The following is a 16,923-nucleotide window of genomic DNA, read 5'->3' as shown; positions in this document are numbered from 1 at the left end:
ATAATGATAATACTAAACACTTGATTAAATTATTTAATACAATTGTCAAAGTAAAGAGAAGGGATAGAGTGATGAGAAAATAGAATATGTTGATGCAGAGAAAAGAAATGTGTGTTGATCCTGTGTCGGCAAATTTTCATAAACGTATGGTCCACGGGCAAAATGCTGAATAAAAACTTGACTTCTTTCTTCCTCTCATTAAAGTATTAACCCACCACCCCACAATGAAGTAATCCGTGTGGGTGGAAAAGATGGCGGCTTTGGAATTTGGTACAAGTTTTGGGCAGTGAGGACGGATTCAGACCTCTTCTCCTATGCTTAAAAAGTAGGCACAATTTATATTAAGAAATTGTAAGCAAGAAGATGTGTACATAATAGAGTATGTAATATGTGTGAAGATGTGATTAATGGAAAAATAATGAATAATGGGTGTCCACTTCATCCAAAAAGATACTTTGGACCTAATCAAATTGTAATAAGGCGGTGGGATGTCTAAACAGGCAACCGCCCCCACCTAATATATCTGAATCCTTTTAACCATCATAGATTTGGATCCTCTGTTCTCAAGGACATGTCATGTTCACCTCAAGCCTGTCCATTCATTGCTTTTTTTAAGTGAGAGACGTTTACCAAACAATCCTTGAGAATGAACTCCAAGTCTTTGCTTCTACTTTTTGTGTTTGCTCTCCTTCCACACCCTTAGTACTGCTTCAGAGATGACATGTATGTAAAGATGACATAATGCATTTTATTCAGAGAAAGATTGTACGCAGTGAAGTAATGCAATTAGATTTGAAAAGATAAATATCACTTTTGGTTCCTTAATTATATCACTTATTCAAATGATAATAAAAAATGATAGAATCAGAGACAAAAAAAAAAAGAGGGAAATTGAAATAGAAAAATGAAATAAATTTGAATGTGGGTAAGTAGTAAGATAGGAGAGAATGAAAGAGAAGGGCATGTGAAGAAGCAGCTTTATGTTTGCAAGTGGAGAGATAAAGCGATGATAGAAGGGGATGGGTGGAGGCATGGGCATGCCCTGCTTGCTTTAATCAATGTAACAATAATGCACGCCCCTACTAATCTCAAAACTCCTTCCAATCCATCACCATACCCTTTTTTATTATTATTATTATATATATATATATACATATATATGCTTCTCTCTCTCTCTCTCTCTTCTCAGTTCATTCCGCAGGTATAGAATAGAAGGACAGATACAGCGAAGAAGATCTCAACTATCACTATCAATGCATCAAACTACTTTATCCATTTCTACAAAAACATGATCATCTTCCTTTTACTGCCACACAACATTCACATAATCAATACATTTCATTTAACATAATTATAAGGGTTAAATATACTTTTTATTCCTGAATTATGCATTTTCTCTCATTTGCACCTCTTAAGTATCAAAGGTAACAAAAATATTTCTAATAAAATAATTGGAAATTGATAAGACAAATATGCACTTCTCACTTACCCCTATACCTTTTTATTTTACTTCCCCACAACTATTTTTAGTGATTTAAAATTTTACTCATATTTTATTTTAACAATAATATTTCTACAAAAAAAGAAAGAAAGCAAGCAAACAACAAAGAACCAACTTAAGGATATTGTTGACATAATTACAAAACTAGTGTTGCAGTATCATAACTACCATTAAGATATAGTATAGTATAGTTAACACATGTTAAGGAAATTCATTATAATTTATCCTAAATTTAAATTCGGAAATTTACATACTAGCCCAAATGGGCCCATATAGAAACTAGGCCCAGAAGTGGGTTGCGGGCTGGACCAAAATGGGCCCATGGAAAAACAATACATTTATACTTCATTATTTTCATAATTATTTTTATTTTTATTTTTTTCTGATGCATTTTCCCCCTCCAACATTATATTCTTCTATAAACAATTTTATGTATCCAAAATTTAGAATTACTTTATTTTGCATGTGCTTAAAAGTATTTTTTTTATTTATAAAAGTTTTGAATAATAAAAATTATATAAAACAATTTTAAAAAATTAAACACAAGTATAGAAATAGAATGTGCTCCAAATTATTAATTATCTGTATAAAAAATCACAATAGTGAATAAAAAAGAGCAATCAGAAAATTTTTAACTTTAATAGAATTGAGCTAATTATATATTTATTGTATAATTAATATATAATTAAAAAAAAATCAACTACATAATAAAAGTGTGATGCTTTTTTCATAATTAATTTTGTTTAGCATAATTTAATTTAGATAAGAATTTTTGGAAGGCTGTGAGAGTAATTATGGGGAAAATCACATCATCCGATCATCCAACGGCTATAGTTGGAGGGGTGCAATGAGGCATGCACTATTCTATCCCCCCAGTTATCTCACTCTCTAACTGTCATCCTCCATTTCCAAACCTCCCTCCAAAATCAGAACCGATATCCAAACCCCAGTCATGAAGAGTGCTCACGACGTACTCCTTGAAATACGTGTCCAGAGAGGCAGACGCGTCGCGCAACGTCTCGGCTGCTACCTTGCCGTCGCCGCCGCTTCCTACCTTCTCAACAAGATGCTCTACACCGTCCACGGCGGCCAACGCGCTGTCCTCTTAGACCGTTTCCGCGGCGTCCTCGATTACACAGTCGGTGAAGGCAGCCACTGTTTGATCCCGTGGGTTCAGAAACCGTTCATCTTTGACGTTCGCACGCGCCCCCACACTTTCTCCGCTGTCTCAGGTAGTTAACACAAATCTCCGCTGTTTATCGTAGTGTTTCGTTTTTCCTGTCGCTGTTGGAGTCTCTCGAGGTCTTTTGTTAGATCGCTGAATCATGCGTGTTTGGTAGGATTTTGTAGTGTGATGAAAAACAAAATTGGAAAAAAAGGTCAGGATGAATTTCATTGTTACATGAACACAACACGAAATGCATCCTTTTAACAATTCACCATCTGACAAAATGATTACGAATCTTTCATGCCTTATTCTCGAATGAAATTGAGTTAAATAGCATGTCTTGCGTACTCTTTACCTTCGTCTTGTGGATGATTAATGTACTTGTGTCTCTTTAGATGATGTGATATATTTGTGATATTTCTGCTGACAAATGCAGTTTTCAAATGATTAATGAATTTTTCACCAGAGATTCATAACATTTTACCTTCTTGCAATTTTTTATTAAATTTTATTTTTTTTACTGAGTTTTGTGACTAAAACTTTTGCACACAGATATTTTGCATACATGTTATATTTAGATACTTCTCTTTCAAGGTATGCATGGCTTCAGCATAATCTTTTTAATGACAGGGACAAAAGACCTTCAGATTGTGAATCTCACTTTGCGTGTGCTATCTCACCCCCAGGTCGATCACCTTCCCCATATTTTCAAGACCCTCGGGCAGGAATACGATGACAAAGTCCTTCCCTCCATCAGCAATGAGATTCTCAAGGCTGTCATAGCGCAATTTAATGCTGATCAATTGCTTACAGAACGTTCTCGTGTTTCTGACATTATGCGACAGAGTTTAATTCATAGGGCAAAGGAATTCAATATCCTAGTAGACGACGTGGCAATCACTCATTTATCATATGGTGCAGAGTTCTCAAAGGCTGTAGAGCAGAAACAGGTGGCACAGCAAGAGGTAGAGCGGTCTAAATTCATAGTGGCAAAGTCAGAGCAGGAACAAAAGGCGGCTATCATTAGAGCTGAAGGAGAGAGTGAATGTGCGAAGCTGATATCTGATGCTACTGCTGTTGCAGGAATGGGGTTGATTCAGCTGAGGAAGATCGAGGCAGCAAAGGAAAACGCGACGACCCTAAGCAGGAACAGCAATGTGATGTATGTGCCCAGGAAGAACATCCTTTTTGGTGTGGCTGCCGGGCGCTGATCACACATCTGCTGATCAAGCTACTTGCAATGGTAACACAAGCTTTTATTTTTTCACTAGGAAACATGTTATAACTGTAAGAATAGCTGGCACGTAGGAATGGATAATGAAGCCTAATTTACTGGTACTTGGGTGTTGGAAGATTGTGATTTCTTGTCAAAATAAATAACGTTATCAATTCTCTTCATCCCAGGGGACAAAACCGACATGTTCCAAGTATGAAATTCTAATGTGATATTGTCTTACGCTACTTCAATGATTAAATATCTTAACTAGAATTAATATGCAGTCACATTATGCTACAAAAATTCATATACTCTTCATCAACATATGGATTGTAGTCAAGATGTGGTGGATATGAAGGGACATGCCTAGCTCCATCATAGTAGTAGTTGGTGTGGTAAGAATATTCTGGCAGAGCATTCCTCCCTGGATAACGGTGGTGCATCTCGTGCCACATGCCTTCAGGCAACGATCTTCGTTGGCCATAGTTGTAATTGTTTGAGCCATAATCATAATCATATGGACCTCTATTTATCATTCTTGGATGACTGAGGTTCGCCCATATCAGCTCTGCATGTACCCCGCACCTTGCTAAAGCTTTAATACAATAGTTAGGATCAACTTGGCCTGCAATCTTGGCTGTTTTTGCTTCTGCATCAATTGTGACGTCATAGACACCTGGCAATAAATTTTGCATGAAAGTTGAAGTGTTCATCAATATGCGATATATTCATTTCACCTCAACTGATCAAAAGTTTTAACTATTCAAAATGGGAAGAGAATACTAAATAGGAACAATTACCATCAAGAGAACTCAGTACTTCCATTGTGTGCCTCTTACATGCCTCACAACGGGAGTGCACTTTCAGAACACAACACTGCAATAACATAGTTCATAGGAAAAAGATATATTATGACTACGTATCTATTCATATGTCTGACCCATTGATGAGAAGGTGACAATGATACAGCACATAGTATGTATGTAAAGAGGACTTCTAGTTACCAAATTCGCGTGATGATAATCCATTGATGGGATAAAGTCTTTGTGGAAACTGCAACTTCGTCGGTTGATTTAATTGAAAAGGATTAATTTGTGAGAATATATCATGGAAGAACCGTATGTAATAATCTATAGATAAAATCAGAGAGAAAAGATTAGGTACCTTGCGAGAATCAGTGAAAGAGAATGAAGGGAGGCCGTCCTAAGGTGACCGACGGAGAAAGTTGAAGTTTATGTATATGCACGCCATAAGATTGGAACAGAATCAAGAAAAGATTATAAACGTTAAATCGGGGAGAAAATTACGTATTATTCCTTTAATATTAGGATTGGGGGCATGCGATATATAGGAACTTTCTTCTTATTTCTGCTGAAACAATTAATGGGTGTATGAGCAGTTTCCAATGTTCAGCTTAATTCATACATTTGCTTATTTTTTACTGTTCAAGAATTATTATTATAATTAAGGGAATTAGCCTAAAATCAATATTCGTACAAACACGCACATCTCCTCTTCCTAATGGTTTGGATACTTTATAAGCCGATAATTCCTTTGTCTTCAAGTTATTTACTCCTTTTATTTTATTTTTTATTGGTCGAGCATATGACAAATAAAAATAATTAATTACATTACAAGCATAATACATTTGTTATATGATTAATTCTATTTAAGCAAACCTAATTCAAATAATAATTTTCCAAGTATATGTTTGTCTCAACAGAATAAATTGATCAAGGTTTCCACTAATGGTCTCCAAGAAACTCGTTTCCTTGTATGTAGTTTGTGATTTCACAGAGGTGTTTCTTGGCGTTTAATGTTTCAAGTCCTGCTACTGACTTCTATTTTTGTCATCCTTCCGTCATTGGACATGAAACAAGAAAACGCATTGCCGAAAAACCAATTTTGTCCAAAAAAGTAGAATAAATCTTAAACTCGGAGCTGAAGTACATGTTAAGAAGAAAATTCCGCAAAAGAAGAGTTAAGACAAATCCTCAGAACTTCAGCAGTTCAGTTATTCCTAAACAACCAAACCAAGGTTGCAACCAAAGTGAACAACAGGTGAAAGAAGGGATTCTCCAATAAGCATCGCTCATGCAACCTTTGCCATGTGCCGGATCAAGTCAACAACACGGTTACTGCAATACAGCAGAATTGTTAATATTGCAGTTGCTAAAGTGAATGAAAAATTACATTTCTAAGTATACATAATTTCTTACCTGTAACCCCATTCATTGTCATACCAAGAGACAACCTTCACAAAGTTGCCATTTAGTGCAATTCCAGCCTTGGCATCGAAGATGCTAGACCTGTCAAAACCAATGAAATTTTGGTTCGTTATTTGTTTGAGCTGAACAATTTTCCATTGGCAGGAACAAGAAATGTCGGGTAAAGATATAGATGGCTAGATATCTGGGGAACAGGATTCCATTAAACCAAATAACTACAATGTATAAACAACTATCAACTAAACAATACCCTGCGAAACATTCACAGAAATCTCACCTGCAATCACCGACAAAGTCAGTTGACACTACATCATCTTCTGTGTATCCCAAGATTCCCTTCATGTTAGTCTCAGACTCCTCCCTGCATAACAGCAAGTAATGAGAATATTCAAGACATGTAATTGAACTGAGGCCTCAAATAGACAGACAAAACAAAAATTACTTACTTGATAGCAGCTTTAATTTCATCATATGTGGCAGCCTTTTCAAGCCTTGCAGTTAGGTCGACCACTGAAACATCAACAGTAGGAACACGGAAAGCCATCCCTGTAAGCTTTCCATTTAGAGAGGGAAGAACTTTCCCAACAGCCTGCAATCATTACAACTGCATTAATTAAGAAAGCCCACTAGAGTATAACAAACAGTCAATTATGTGAATTAGAATTATAGGATACACCAGTACATGCAATTGTGACTTGGAAGTGCTCAAGTGAGGAATTTTACGACAAAGACAATAACAAAAATAATAATAATAATAATAATAATAGTCGCGAGTATGCTGCTAAACAAGTTGGAAATATGCATCCAAGTGTGTGCAAACTCTCACAACTATACAAAATATGCTCTCAACTGATTAAATGAATCCCACCTGACTTGATCAGGAGAGATACTCTATCCGTTCCCAGATTATAAAAGCAAACTGATATTTCATTGTGTAGCTTAGTCTACTGGAACAAATTATTTGCATTCTTATCTTCAAAGTTAGTACTTAAAAAGGCCAAAGAAGGAATTCGAGCTAAAAGACACACAAGTAAAAAGCAATCAAGATGGAAGCTGAACCCAAGGTTGTAGTAATATAGATTGCATTTTAAAGTCACCTTAGCAGCTCCAGTGCTACTGGGAATGATGTTGAATGAAGCAGCTCTTCCACCTCTCCAGTCCTTCATCGATGGACCATCAACAGTCTTCTGTGTTGCTGAAAGACACAGATTAAACATTAACCACTACATCAAACCCATGTTTAAAAAAGAAAAGTCACTAACAAGTAAACTTACCAGTAATGGAGTGGACAGTGGTCATCAGCCCCTCAACAATACCAAACCTGTCATTGAGGACCTGTAACATTAGAAAGCATCATAATTAGTTCATGATGTACTTATTGCATCTAAGTGGCCTGAAAAATTGAGTTGCAATACAGACCTTAGCCAATGGTGCTAGACAGTTGGTAGTGCAACTAGCATTAGAAACAATGTTAATGTCGGGCTTATATTCCTTCTCATTTACACCAACAACAAACATAGGGGCATCCTTGCTTGGGGCAGAAATTACTACCTTCTTTGCACCTCCCTAAGAATCAGATAGGAGGACAAAAATCATTCAATTACTCAATGACCCTAGCAATTTCCCAGATACTTGCTGTGTTAGTCAATGCAGCCATTATGGATTGGCAACAACTTCAGAGAAAAGGAATAGTTCAGTGCTAAACCTTCAAGTGGGCAGCAGCCTTGTCCTTGTCGGTAAAAACACCAGTGGACTCCACTACATAGTCAGCTCCAGCCTCAGCCCATGGGATCTCCTCTGGGTTCCTACTCATTAGAAGCAGACATAAGTATCAATAAATATATGATTAATTGCACCTCAAGCTGATAAGAGAGGAAAGTACCTGACGCCAAAGACAGTCACTGGCTTGTCACCAAAGAGAAGGGTCTTTGAATCCTTAACCTTAAGTTCATGCTTTTTCCATTGACCATGAACACTGTCGTATTTGAACATATAGGTCTGCACAAGACAGGATAAGAACCATGATAGAGATAAAAATAAGATCACTGGAATTTCATCCTAGCAATCCTTGCAAAAGAATAATGTTCTGTGAAAGGTTGCGTCCAATTTAAGAAATTTAGCTCTAGTGATAAACTCTATTGAACATACATAACTCCTCTAGAACAATGGTTGTATGAAACCTCAAAAACTTTGAAGACACTGAATGGACAGAAAGAAAATATTGCAAACCAGCAATACTGGAGCATATAAAGTATGATAGACACAAAGATAGTGTACCTTGTTTATAAACTGTGCTTCAACCTAAACTATGCTGAAGCTGGCAGCGCATACTTACTAAGACACAGTAAACACGAAAACAAACAAAATCTACACGCACTGACAAAAATCATTTCGAGCCAAATCAATCAAGTAAAGATCAAAGAGATCCAAAACAGAATGCGGAGATCCGTTTCTTAAGAGAAAAGGTCAGACAAAAATTAAGTTAATCTCAAACGTAACAATAAACAACACAGGGATCTTATAAGCAACATTAACGCATGAATCCTGTTAAACTGGAAAGGAACAAAACATTGAGAAGAAAAAAATACCATGTAATCGGTGGAAATAAATGGATCATTGACAGCAACAAGTTCGACATCATCACTCTGTAGAGCAACTCTCGCCACCAAACGTCCGATCCTTCCGAATCCTACACGAGCACAAAATATTGAAGCATTGAGAAATCATAAACCAGCATGTTTCCTCGTAACTTTGCCAGGGAAAATCTCAAGATCTAAATGAACATCACAGAGAAGAAACAGTGAAACTAGATGATCCGTAAATTCACAAGAATTCATATTATCACATTATGCAGACCTAGCTCCAACGCAGCCTCAACACACAAGATCATAAACCAAAACACACACACACACACACACAAAAAGAAGGCGGGTTAGATCTACGTAGAAATGATGCAGAAAGAACATATACCGTTAATTCCGATCTTGATTTTGGCCATTATGAATGAGAGATCTGGAGAAATATGAGAGAGTAGAGAGGTGAGAGGGAGCTAGTGTAGTAGGAATAGAGAAAACGTTGTGGTAAGTGGGAGAGTGTTGGGCGGGCGGGTATTTATATTTGAAAATGATTAATGGGAAATGATGAGAGCGTTACGGCACACAAGCAAGAGGCGGAATTGTCGAGGCCGTTTTTCTTGGGACAACTATAGATCCACGCACGTGACTCTGACGACCCTGAATACTATTTTACTTTTCAAATCCTAAATTTATGGTCATTTTTTAAATTAAATAAATATCAATAATGATAATGGTATTTTATGAATCTAAAAGAAAAAATATCAAATCACTTAGTATTTGTTTGGGAAATTTGGATTATCATTTATTAATTTGTAAAGTATTTTATATTATAAATAAATAACACGAGACGTTAATTGCCAAATCCAATAAAACAGAACCTCGAGCTCCATAAGAAAAAAACTCCAAATTTAAATTATAAAAATAGGTTTGAGCGTTAGGCGAGAAACTAGAGGTTGGTTTGCATGTGAACGGCGGACCTGTCTACGACATCAGAGCATAACACTGTCATTCTTTTCTTGTATGCATCTATAGTAGTTACAATAATTGATGGACCACATTCTTACCAACCATGATATGACGTTATGATTTCAAGTACGGTATCTTGCAATCCTTTGCAAAAAGCAAGAAATGTGATGCAATAATGAAACCAACAAGCTCCATTCCATTTCCATGCCTCAATTTATTCAGTGACCCCAAATAGGTGTACACCAAACAAAAATTATATCCTGCAATTATTTAGAATGGGGTCATTCTATTAATTCCATGAGAATAACCTAAGAAAACTTCCTTTTATTAATTTTAGACAACCCTTTCTCCATTAACTCAAACAAAATGAAGAACGTATATGACGAAGAGAAACTTAAAAATGAAATAAATTATCAGGCTACATCAGTTAGGAACAAACGCCTAGGATCAATCCTCCATTCTTGATACCTCCAGTTGTGACAATAGTTTCTCTATGATCGCCTTCAATGCAGGGGCACTCACCCGGCATTTACTATCATCAAAACAGGATCTTCCTTCTTCAGCTGCTTTACACAGCTGAGGGTCCAACGGGATCTTCCCAAGGAAGGGAACTCCCATATCCTTGCACATTTTAGCACCACCACCAGCACTACTATCAAAAACTTCACTAACAGCAACCAAATTAAGCATTTCTGGAGCCTTCTCCTTCATGTACTCAATAACCCACTGTGTCATGTCTTTTTGTTCACCAGTCTCGGTCACACTCATGAATCTGAAATCAGACAACGGTTGGCACAAACCACTCATATTTTCAACTACACCCAGAACCTGTAATCCAACCTTCTTACAGAAACTAACTTCTTTCCTTACATCTATGAGGGACACCTGCTGGGGTGTAGTAACGATAATGGCACCATCTATTCCAGTTGCCTGGAGGAACTGAACAATTGAAATATGCTCATCTGAGGTTCCAGGTGGCGCATCAACCACAAGAAAATCAAGCTCTCCCCAATACACATCCTTCAGAAATTGCTTGATGATTCCATTCTTCCGAGGTCCTCGCCATATGACAGCCTCGTCAGGATGGGGGAGCATGAATCCAATTGACATCACTCCAAGGTTTGACTCAACATACACAGGAGACCAACCAAGGTTGCTTTGATGAATCTCTTGACCTTCCAGACCGAGCATCTTTGGGATACTTGGACCACAAATATCAATATCAAGGAGACCCACCTGGAAATCCATAGCTGCCAGGGCAAAAGAAAGTTGGGCTGAGAACGTACTCTTGCCAACACCGCCCTTGCCAGACAAGACCAGTATCTTGTGTTTCACTGTTGCCATTCTTTCAACAATGGAGACCAAATCTGGAATAAACAAACCAACCCTAGTGAAATTGAAGCTAATCATCAAGCATAATTGCACATTTTGGCAACCCAAACTAAACACTGAGCAGATAGAAGTATACAAATGGTCAGTTAAGATTTTTTTTTTTTCTGGGCAATAGAGGCATTCCATGATTTCTCAATATCAGAGATGTAAGTCAAACATGTCACCCAGCAAATAAATACCACATATTGAATAGATTCACATTGCCACCTAAAATACTCAAGTTGAATACCTGTTCCCCAGTAGATATCAAATATTTAACTGACCAACATGACACTGCGTCTATGCATATAATTCAAGCAAGCACATCACAACTTTCAATAACACTGCTTATTATCTTTTATTAATTATGAGACCAGTCAACAGAACCAAAGTATAATAGTTAACTAAAAACATATCAAATTCGAACATTAAAAAGTAGGGGTGAAAATCCAACCCATCCCAATAACAAATTAATCCAGCTCGCTCTGGAATTTATTGATGTTGAAACTGTATTAGAGTTGGTTTTTATTGCTAAAACATGACAAACTCATGCAATCTCTAATGCGCAAAAAACAAGTTCAAGGGTAGGCCAGATAAGATTCCATATTCTTCATCTAAGTTATCCATTTAAGCATGAGGCGAACTTGAAAAATTATCAATCCAGATTGTATTAGCCTGGTTTGTCATATCAATGAACTGAACTTAAACAATTGATCTCCAATAACTTGATCCAATTCTATCTATATACAGAAAATGACTGAACGCCTATTAAGAAACTATTTGCAACAAAACGGGTAAAATCGAAACAAAAAAATGGACCTGGATCGGGTCCTTTCGGAGCAGTAGCACAAGCCTGCTGATTAGGACATCCTTCACAAGCATCAGATTTTCCAGCTGATTCGGACTGAGGCCCCGGGCAATCTGAAGTAAAAGGCAACAATTTCAACTAAGAGAAACCTCGAATTAAGCTCATGTTAATTATGCTAAAAAAATTGAAAATTTAAATATCTAAATAATATACACACGTTCATTGGCGTTCTCGGGGATTTCATAGCCATCGTTTCCCATTCCTGTACGATTCCCAAGCTGTGGACTGAGAATTCTACGACTGGTTACAACGCAACGATTGATTTATCCGAGAACGAAATCGATAAAAGACGAGGGAAATTTCAACTCTGAAACCCTAAAGAGAATTATAGGTTCGTCTAGAGTAAGAAATTCATTCAACGCACGACGCAAGCCTAAAGTCGCCATATCCTGGGCGCAAAGTCGGTGCTTCGATTATGAGGGTAAGTCGGCGTTCTTGGATTGGGCCTCAGACAGTATGATCTGGGCCAGTTCAGTGGTATGGCCCTGACCTTCAAAGCCCATAACTATTCAGGCCCGTTATCCTACTTAGCCCAAAGATCGTATTAATTAATATTAATTATCTTGCTTTAATATGAAAACAAAAGTTTGTATTTAATTAACAACATATTTGATAGCTTAATTCAATGAAGTACAAGAAATTGATCATTTTACTAATTACTCACAAGAAAAATATCCACTGAAAAAATGATAAGCACATTTAACATGTTACGATATCAACCACGAAACGAAAGTAAGACATAGTAAATGCTTCGTTGCCTCAAGAATGAAGCTCCCAATTCTTACAGAGTACTGAAAATTACGAAATGACTGCTTATATTGTCTCAAGTACCACAACGCAGCTTAGTGAAATCTGAGCATTCAAGGTTACACCAATCAACAGACATTCCCAGGACCACCACTCTCCAGAGCTGCTGTCTCAAGTTTCCATCCCAACTTGGCCAACACAAGCAAGCATCAGCGCTGTCCAATGGGCATAGGATATCTTGGCCAACGCAAACAAGCATCACCGCCGTCCAGTGAGCATGTGATATTCTTTACCGTCTCATCAAGGAATTACCAAACAATGCTGGACTGTTACTTGTTGGTACCTTGTTGTCGGAACAGACATATCGTATCGTCAGAACTCTGTGTTTCCTCTGGCAGCATATGTAAGTTCACAAAGAACTTTAAACAGCATTATAAGCCTCTCCTACATCATTTGTCAGCCAAACTGTCGTCCCCTTTCCACAATATTTTTCATGGAATGCCCATGTTGACAGAAGAGGGGTTAGAATATCTCTGAGATTTCACATTTCAACATTTAAGGGACTCCATGTTCTTGAGCTGAAAGTCTTGCCACCTTAACCCACTCAGATGGTTTTAAGCACCAAATCTTCAATGAAAATGTCAGATCTCACAGCCTCATGGTACACTCATCCTTTCTGTAATGGATTTGGTACGCGCATATAGTCCTATGATTTCGCCCCATTACTCCACAAGCGTTCAAAGACATTACTCAAGTCAGGTGCTCAGCCATATAGGACGACGTGGTAACTTGACTTTTGGCGCAAGCAAGTGTGCAATGGTGATAAGGTCACCCTATCCTGGTAGTTCAAGAGCTGTGCCAAACAGTCCAAACAAAGTAAATCCAAACAGAATGTCTCTTCATATGCTTTATTATCCAAGCAGCATCCACAGCTTATACAACGAGCAATGCAAAAGATGCAAGCTCTGCATGCATTTACAGAATGGATCTTCGCTTGACAACTCTCAGCCGGGCAATCATAAACTGATCTCGCATGCTGGCATCTCGGGCATGTTTCAACGTCAATAACACGTTCATCGTCAAGAGAGAGATATAACTGTCCCGCACGATAGAACCTTGGTTTATAATTGCTGGGCTTTTTGTCCTCATCTGCCCCTAATAAAAGCTTAAAGTCTTTGAGGTGCTGGTTCGTTAAACCAAAAAGCTCACATATTCTTAGGAGCTTTATACCAGGCAAGGCAACAGAATTAAAGACCTTTAAATCGTGCAGAACATCTTCAATGCTGAGCCTGGTGCATCCTGGCACACTTAACTGCAGATACACAAGTGGGAGAATATGTAAGGTCACATAGATTAAGAATAAAAGCTGATTGACAAAGGAGTGGCCAGGAAAGAACATAATATGTTCAAAAAGTTTGTGTAAGAAAGTAACAAAAAATAACACTATTTGAGCAAGCTACAAGTTCCCAAAAGTAATGGAGAGTATTCCAGGAAGAAAATAATAAAAGTTCACCTGATTTAATTATCAATATTCTTTACTTATATAGGGTCATAGACATTCTAGGAATAGCCAAGAGCATGGAAAAGAGGATAACAATTGATTCTTACAGCTATTATTTCTATTTGTTTCAGCATTATGGGGATATATAAGTCAACACAATTAACACTGTGACTTACTAAAATGGGATAATTGGTATCTCAGAACCAAATGAACTATGCATTAAGTCAAAAGATTGCTATTCCAACCCTTTGATGCTTCTAGAGGAACTGCGCAAAAGCAATCACAGAAATAGCTTATTCATTGAACTCATTGTACCATAATCCCATAAGTATTGGTTACTTCAAATATTGTCACTCCTTGACACCAGCCAAGAGATGTGTTCTTCAACAACTCGTCCCCCCTCCCCCGCCCCTCCATCCACCCAACCAACAAAAGGTTACTGTAGAATACAGTTACATTAAGGAAGGAGGTTATACAAAATAAAAAATAATTATACATCACCAAGTACAGTATCTACAGATTACATATCACCTTGTCATAGTACTATGCAAACCAATATAACAAGGTAAAAAACTATAGAAGGTATATACAGTCATAAAAAACTTAATGATATATTAGATAGAAGATGAAAGAAGAATAAACGAGCAAAACAAAAAGCCCATCGAAAATAAACTGACCTTTGTCATTCCTGGGTTGCTTTGGAGCACACGCTTCAGACCAGCATTGGTGATTTTGAAGCACTTCACAAGGTTCAAGCTGGCAAGGGTACCTTGAGCCCTGTTAGTTAACCGCAGAAGATCATCATCAGTGATCTTATCATTCAAGGGAAGATCAATGTGAATATTTCTCCAAAGAAGTGGGTCATTCTGTACAGCATCACGCAGTGGTTTGCAAACCCTTTCAACAGAAAGAAGGTCCATAACACCAAGATAACCAAGAGCAAAAAATAAAGCATCTGCTGGAGCACCTCCGTCAGCAACACTAGCTTCGTTCACATGCTCATTCTGATATTTCTCACAACCAAAGAACATTAACCCTTCCATGTCACTACCCGACATATTACGGTCATCATATGACCCATCCTGCGGGTATGACTCTATACCAGAACCAACCACCTCGTTCTTTCCCTCCTCTTGTTCATACTCCATAGAGCTAGTCCAAACAAAGTTCAGTTCGGCAAAGAATTTGTTGTCATCAGTATTTTTATCTTCAGAAGCTTCATCAGTTTCTAACCCACAAGCTTTCAAACCAAAATCCTCAATCCAACCAGTAATGGCCGCAACAGTAGCCTCTATATTGAAATCCATACCAAAAGGATCTGTAGGCAAACTTATATTGAAATCCATGCCACACGGATCATTGGGCAAACCTATATTGATCTCCATCCCAAAAGGATCATTAGGCAACAAATCAGCAATATCTTCATAACCCTCATGAGATTCAGAATCATCAAAGTCCACCAACTCTTCAGTTTCTGCACCCGGCCATCCCTCCATGAAATAACCATCATCAGACCTTACACCGCCGCACACATTCTCTTCTTGATTTAACACCATAGCTTGTCCAGCTATGTTAATCAAGGCTCCCAATTACCAAATAAAAACACCAGATATTTAAAGGCCTTCACTTTTTTATCCCGAAAAACAGAATCAGACGCACCCAAGAAATATCAAATCTTGCTAACTCCTCTACGCACGTACAAATCCGAATAGAAGATTAACCCATTAAAATAGGAAAAATATGCATATGGGTTTGATGAAGAACACACCTTCAGATGGGGCAATATCAAGAAAGAGCCTTCCTGTGAGTAGAAAACCCCAAACAAAACATACAATACCAATGCCAAACAATATCAACAATCACAAAGCAAAGGACAAATATATATATATATATATATGAAAGCAATGTGAAGATGAAATCCACAAATCAGATGGAGGAGGTGGCGATTATATTCGGTGCGAGAATCTAATCCCAACAGTAATCAAACCTTTGACCCATCAAAGATTACACAGAAGAGAGTATATCATGTGTAGGCATTGTAGACATACTATGCAGAGGAAAGCAGAAAGAAACCACACGTAGAATTCTCATTATACGTATATATCTCTCTATATATACAGAGTTGTATGGAAGGAACAAGAAAAGCCTAATAAGGGAAGGAGATGTAAGTAACAGAGAGGAAATCGGTATAATATTTTAGAGAGAGAGACGCGTGGTGGGAAATCGAGTTCTGGATTTTCTTTTTCTTTTTTTTTTTTTTTTTGGTTCGTTTTTATTTCCTTGTGGCTTGTGGCGTCCTTAATTTCTACAAAACCCTAATTGCATGAGCACAATGAGAAAAAGTCCAATGGCAAAAAAAACCCCCCAAAGGAAGGATCCAATGCCAATAAAACTACAATCACTTTTATTTCTATGCTTCTTAAATAAAGTTTTCCATCAATAATAATATTTCATTATTTATTTTAATGCTTATTATTATTATTAATCAATGCCCGATTAGAACTGACAGCAAAACAATTATAAAATCGTATTAGGAATTGGACAACTACTATTATAAGAATAAGTACATACAAAGTTCTTGGCTATATATTACACCGCCCTCTCATAAGGTTTGGTGCAATTATACGTAATTCTCATGTGGTTTGAAAATTATCTCTAGGACCTGTGACGTTTGTTTTTGTCTAATAATTAGATCTCTATATTAGTCAAAATATACTAAATTTGTTGATATTAACAAAAAATTTGAATGAAAATTTCATAGGTCAAATAAATATTTTCTTA

The 16,923-nt window shown here is 37.2% G+C and overlaps 5 protein-coding genes across 5 annotated transcripts; 1 reads left to right on the top strand and 4 right to left on the bottom strand.

Annotated features, from left to right (window-relative positions):
• Nucleotides 2,408–4,145, top strand: LOC105177391 (prohibitin-3, mitochondrial). The gene is made up of 2 exons (XM_011100527.2): nucleotides 2,408–2,733; nucleotides 3,300–4,145. The coding sequence occupies exons 1-2, from the start codon at nucleotides 2,454–2,456 to the stop codon at nucleotides 3,878–3,880; spliced, it is 861 nt and encodes a 286-aa protein (XP_011098829.2). The 5' UTR covers nucleotides 2,408–2,453; the 3' UTR covers nucleotides 3,881–4,145.
• Nucleotides 4,151–5,442, bottom strand: LOC105177508 (heavy metal-associated isoprenylated plant protein 32). The gene is made up of 3 exons (XM_011100695.2): nucleotides 4,890–5,442; nucleotides 4,686–4,761; nucleotides 4,151–4,561 (listed from the first exon to the last, which is right to left on the bottom strand). Exons 1-3 carry the CDS (start codon nucleotides 4,911–4,913, stop codon nucleotides 4,170–4,172), a joined length of 492 nt encoding a protein of 163 aa, XP_011098997.1. The 5' UTR covers nucleotides 4,914–5,442; the 3' UTR covers nucleotides 4,151–4,169.
• On the bottom strand, nucleotides 5,635–9,237 carry LOC105177390 (glyceraldehyde-3-phosphate dehydrogenase, cytosolic-like). Its single transcript, XM_011100526.2, has 11 exons — nucleotides 9,084–9,237; nucleotides 8,702–8,802; nucleotides 7,996–8,111; nucleotides 7,819–7,918; nucleotides 7,533–7,679; nucleotides 7,388–7,448; nucleotides 7,211–7,308; nucleotides 6,560–6,702; nucleotides 6,391–6,474; nucleotides 6,105–6,194; nucleotides 5,635–6,023 (listed from the first exon to the last, which is right to left on the bottom strand). The coding sequence occupies exons 1-11, from the start codon at nucleotides 9,109–9,111 to the stop codon at nucleotides 5,978–5,980; spliced, it is 1,014 nt and encodes a 337-aa protein (XP_011098828.1). The 5' UTR covers nucleotides 9,112–9,237; the 3' UTR covers nucleotides 5,635–5,977.
• Nucleotides 9,832–12,286, bottom strand: LOC105177389 (cytosolic Fe-S cluster assembly factor NBP35). The gene is made up of 3 exons (XM_011100525.2): nucleotides 12,052–12,286; nucleotides 11,846–11,947; nucleotides 9,832–11,022 (listed from the first exon to the last, which is right to left on the bottom strand). The coding sequence occupies exons 1-3, from the start codon at nucleotides 12,092–12,094 to the stop codon at nucleotides 10,103–10,105; spliced, it is 1,065 nt and encodes a 354-aa protein (XP_011098827.1). The 5' UTR covers nucleotides 12,095–12,286; the 3' UTR covers nucleotides 9,832–10,102.
• On the bottom strand, nucleotides 12,555–16,164 carry LOC105177386 (F-box protein SKIP14). Its single transcript, XM_011100520.2, has 2 exons — nucleotides 14,820–16,164; nucleotides 12,555–13,953 (listed from the first exon to the last, which is right to left on the bottom strand). Exons 1-2 carry the CDS (start codon nucleotides 15,696–15,698, stop codon nucleotides 13,405–13,407), a joined length of 1,428 nt encoding a protein of 475 aa, XP_011098822.1. The 5' UTR covers nucleotides 15,699–16,164; the 3' UTR covers nucleotides 12,555–13,404.

The sequence above is a fragment of the Sesamum indicum genome, linkage group LG15 (genome assembly GCF_000512975.1).
Source record: "Sesamum indicum cultivar Zhongzhi No. 13 linkage group LG15, S_indicum_v1.0, whole genome shotgun sequence".
NCBI lineage: Eukaryota > Viridiplantae > Streptophyta > Magnoliopsida > Lamiales > Pedaliaceae > Sesamum > Sesamum indicum.
Note: the sequence above shows the minus strand (reverse complement) of the source record. Positions and strands in the feature narration are given on the sequence as shown.

Bases quoted from the DNA above. Each gene is read 5' to 3' on its own strand.
- LOC105177391 (XM_011100527.2), top strand. From the start codon at position 2,454: ATGAAGAGTGCTCACGACGTACTCCTTGAAATACGTGTCCAGAGAGGC. The intron at 2,734-3,299 runs GTAGTTAACACA...TTTTAATGACAG, and splicing joins CACTTTCTCCGCTGTCTCAG to GGACAAAAGACCTTCAGATT.
- LOC105177508 (XM_011100695.2), bottom strand. From the start codon at position 4,913: ATGGATTATCATCACGCGAATTTG. The intron at 4,762-4,889 runs GTAACTAGAAGT...ATGTTATTGCAG, and splicing joins ATTATCATCACGCGAATTTG to TGTTGTGTTCTGAAAGTGCA. The intron at 4,562-4,685 runs GTAATTGTTCCT...ATTTATTGCCAG, and splicing joins AGTACTGAGTTCTCTTGATG to GTGTCTATGACGTCACAATT.
- LOC105177390 (XM_011100526.2), bottom strand. From the start codon at position 9,111: ATGGCCAAAATCAAGATCGGAATTAACG. The intron at 6,703-7,210 runs GTGACTTTAAAA...TAATGATTGCAG, and splicing joins GTAGCACTGGAGCTGCTAAG to GCTGTTGGGAAAGTTCTTCC. The intron at 6,195-6,390 runs GTGAGATTTCTG...TGGTTTTGACAG, and splicing joins GACTTTGTCGGTGATTGCAG to GTCTAGCATCTTCGATGCCA.
- LOC105177389 (XM_011100525.2), bottom strand. From the start codon at position 12,094: ATGGGAAACGATGGCTATGAAATCCCCGAGAACGCCAATGAAC. The intron at 11,948-12,051 runs GTGTGTATATTA...CTTTTACTTCAG, and splicing joins CCCCGAGAACGCCAATGAAC to ATTGCCCGGGGCCTCAGTCC. The intron at 11,023-11,845 runs GTCCATTTTTTT...TGTTTATTCCAG, and splicing joins TCCGAAAGGACCCGATCCAG to ATTTGGTCTCCATTGTTGAA.
- LOC105177386 (XM_011100520.2), bottom strand. From the start codon at position 15,698: ATGGTGTTAAATCAAGAAGAGAATGTGTGCGGCGGTGTAAGGTCTGAT. The intron at 13,954-14,819 runs GTCAGTTTATTT...GTGTATCTGCAG, and splicing joins GCAACCCAGGAATGACAAAG to TTAAGTGTGCCAGGATGCAC.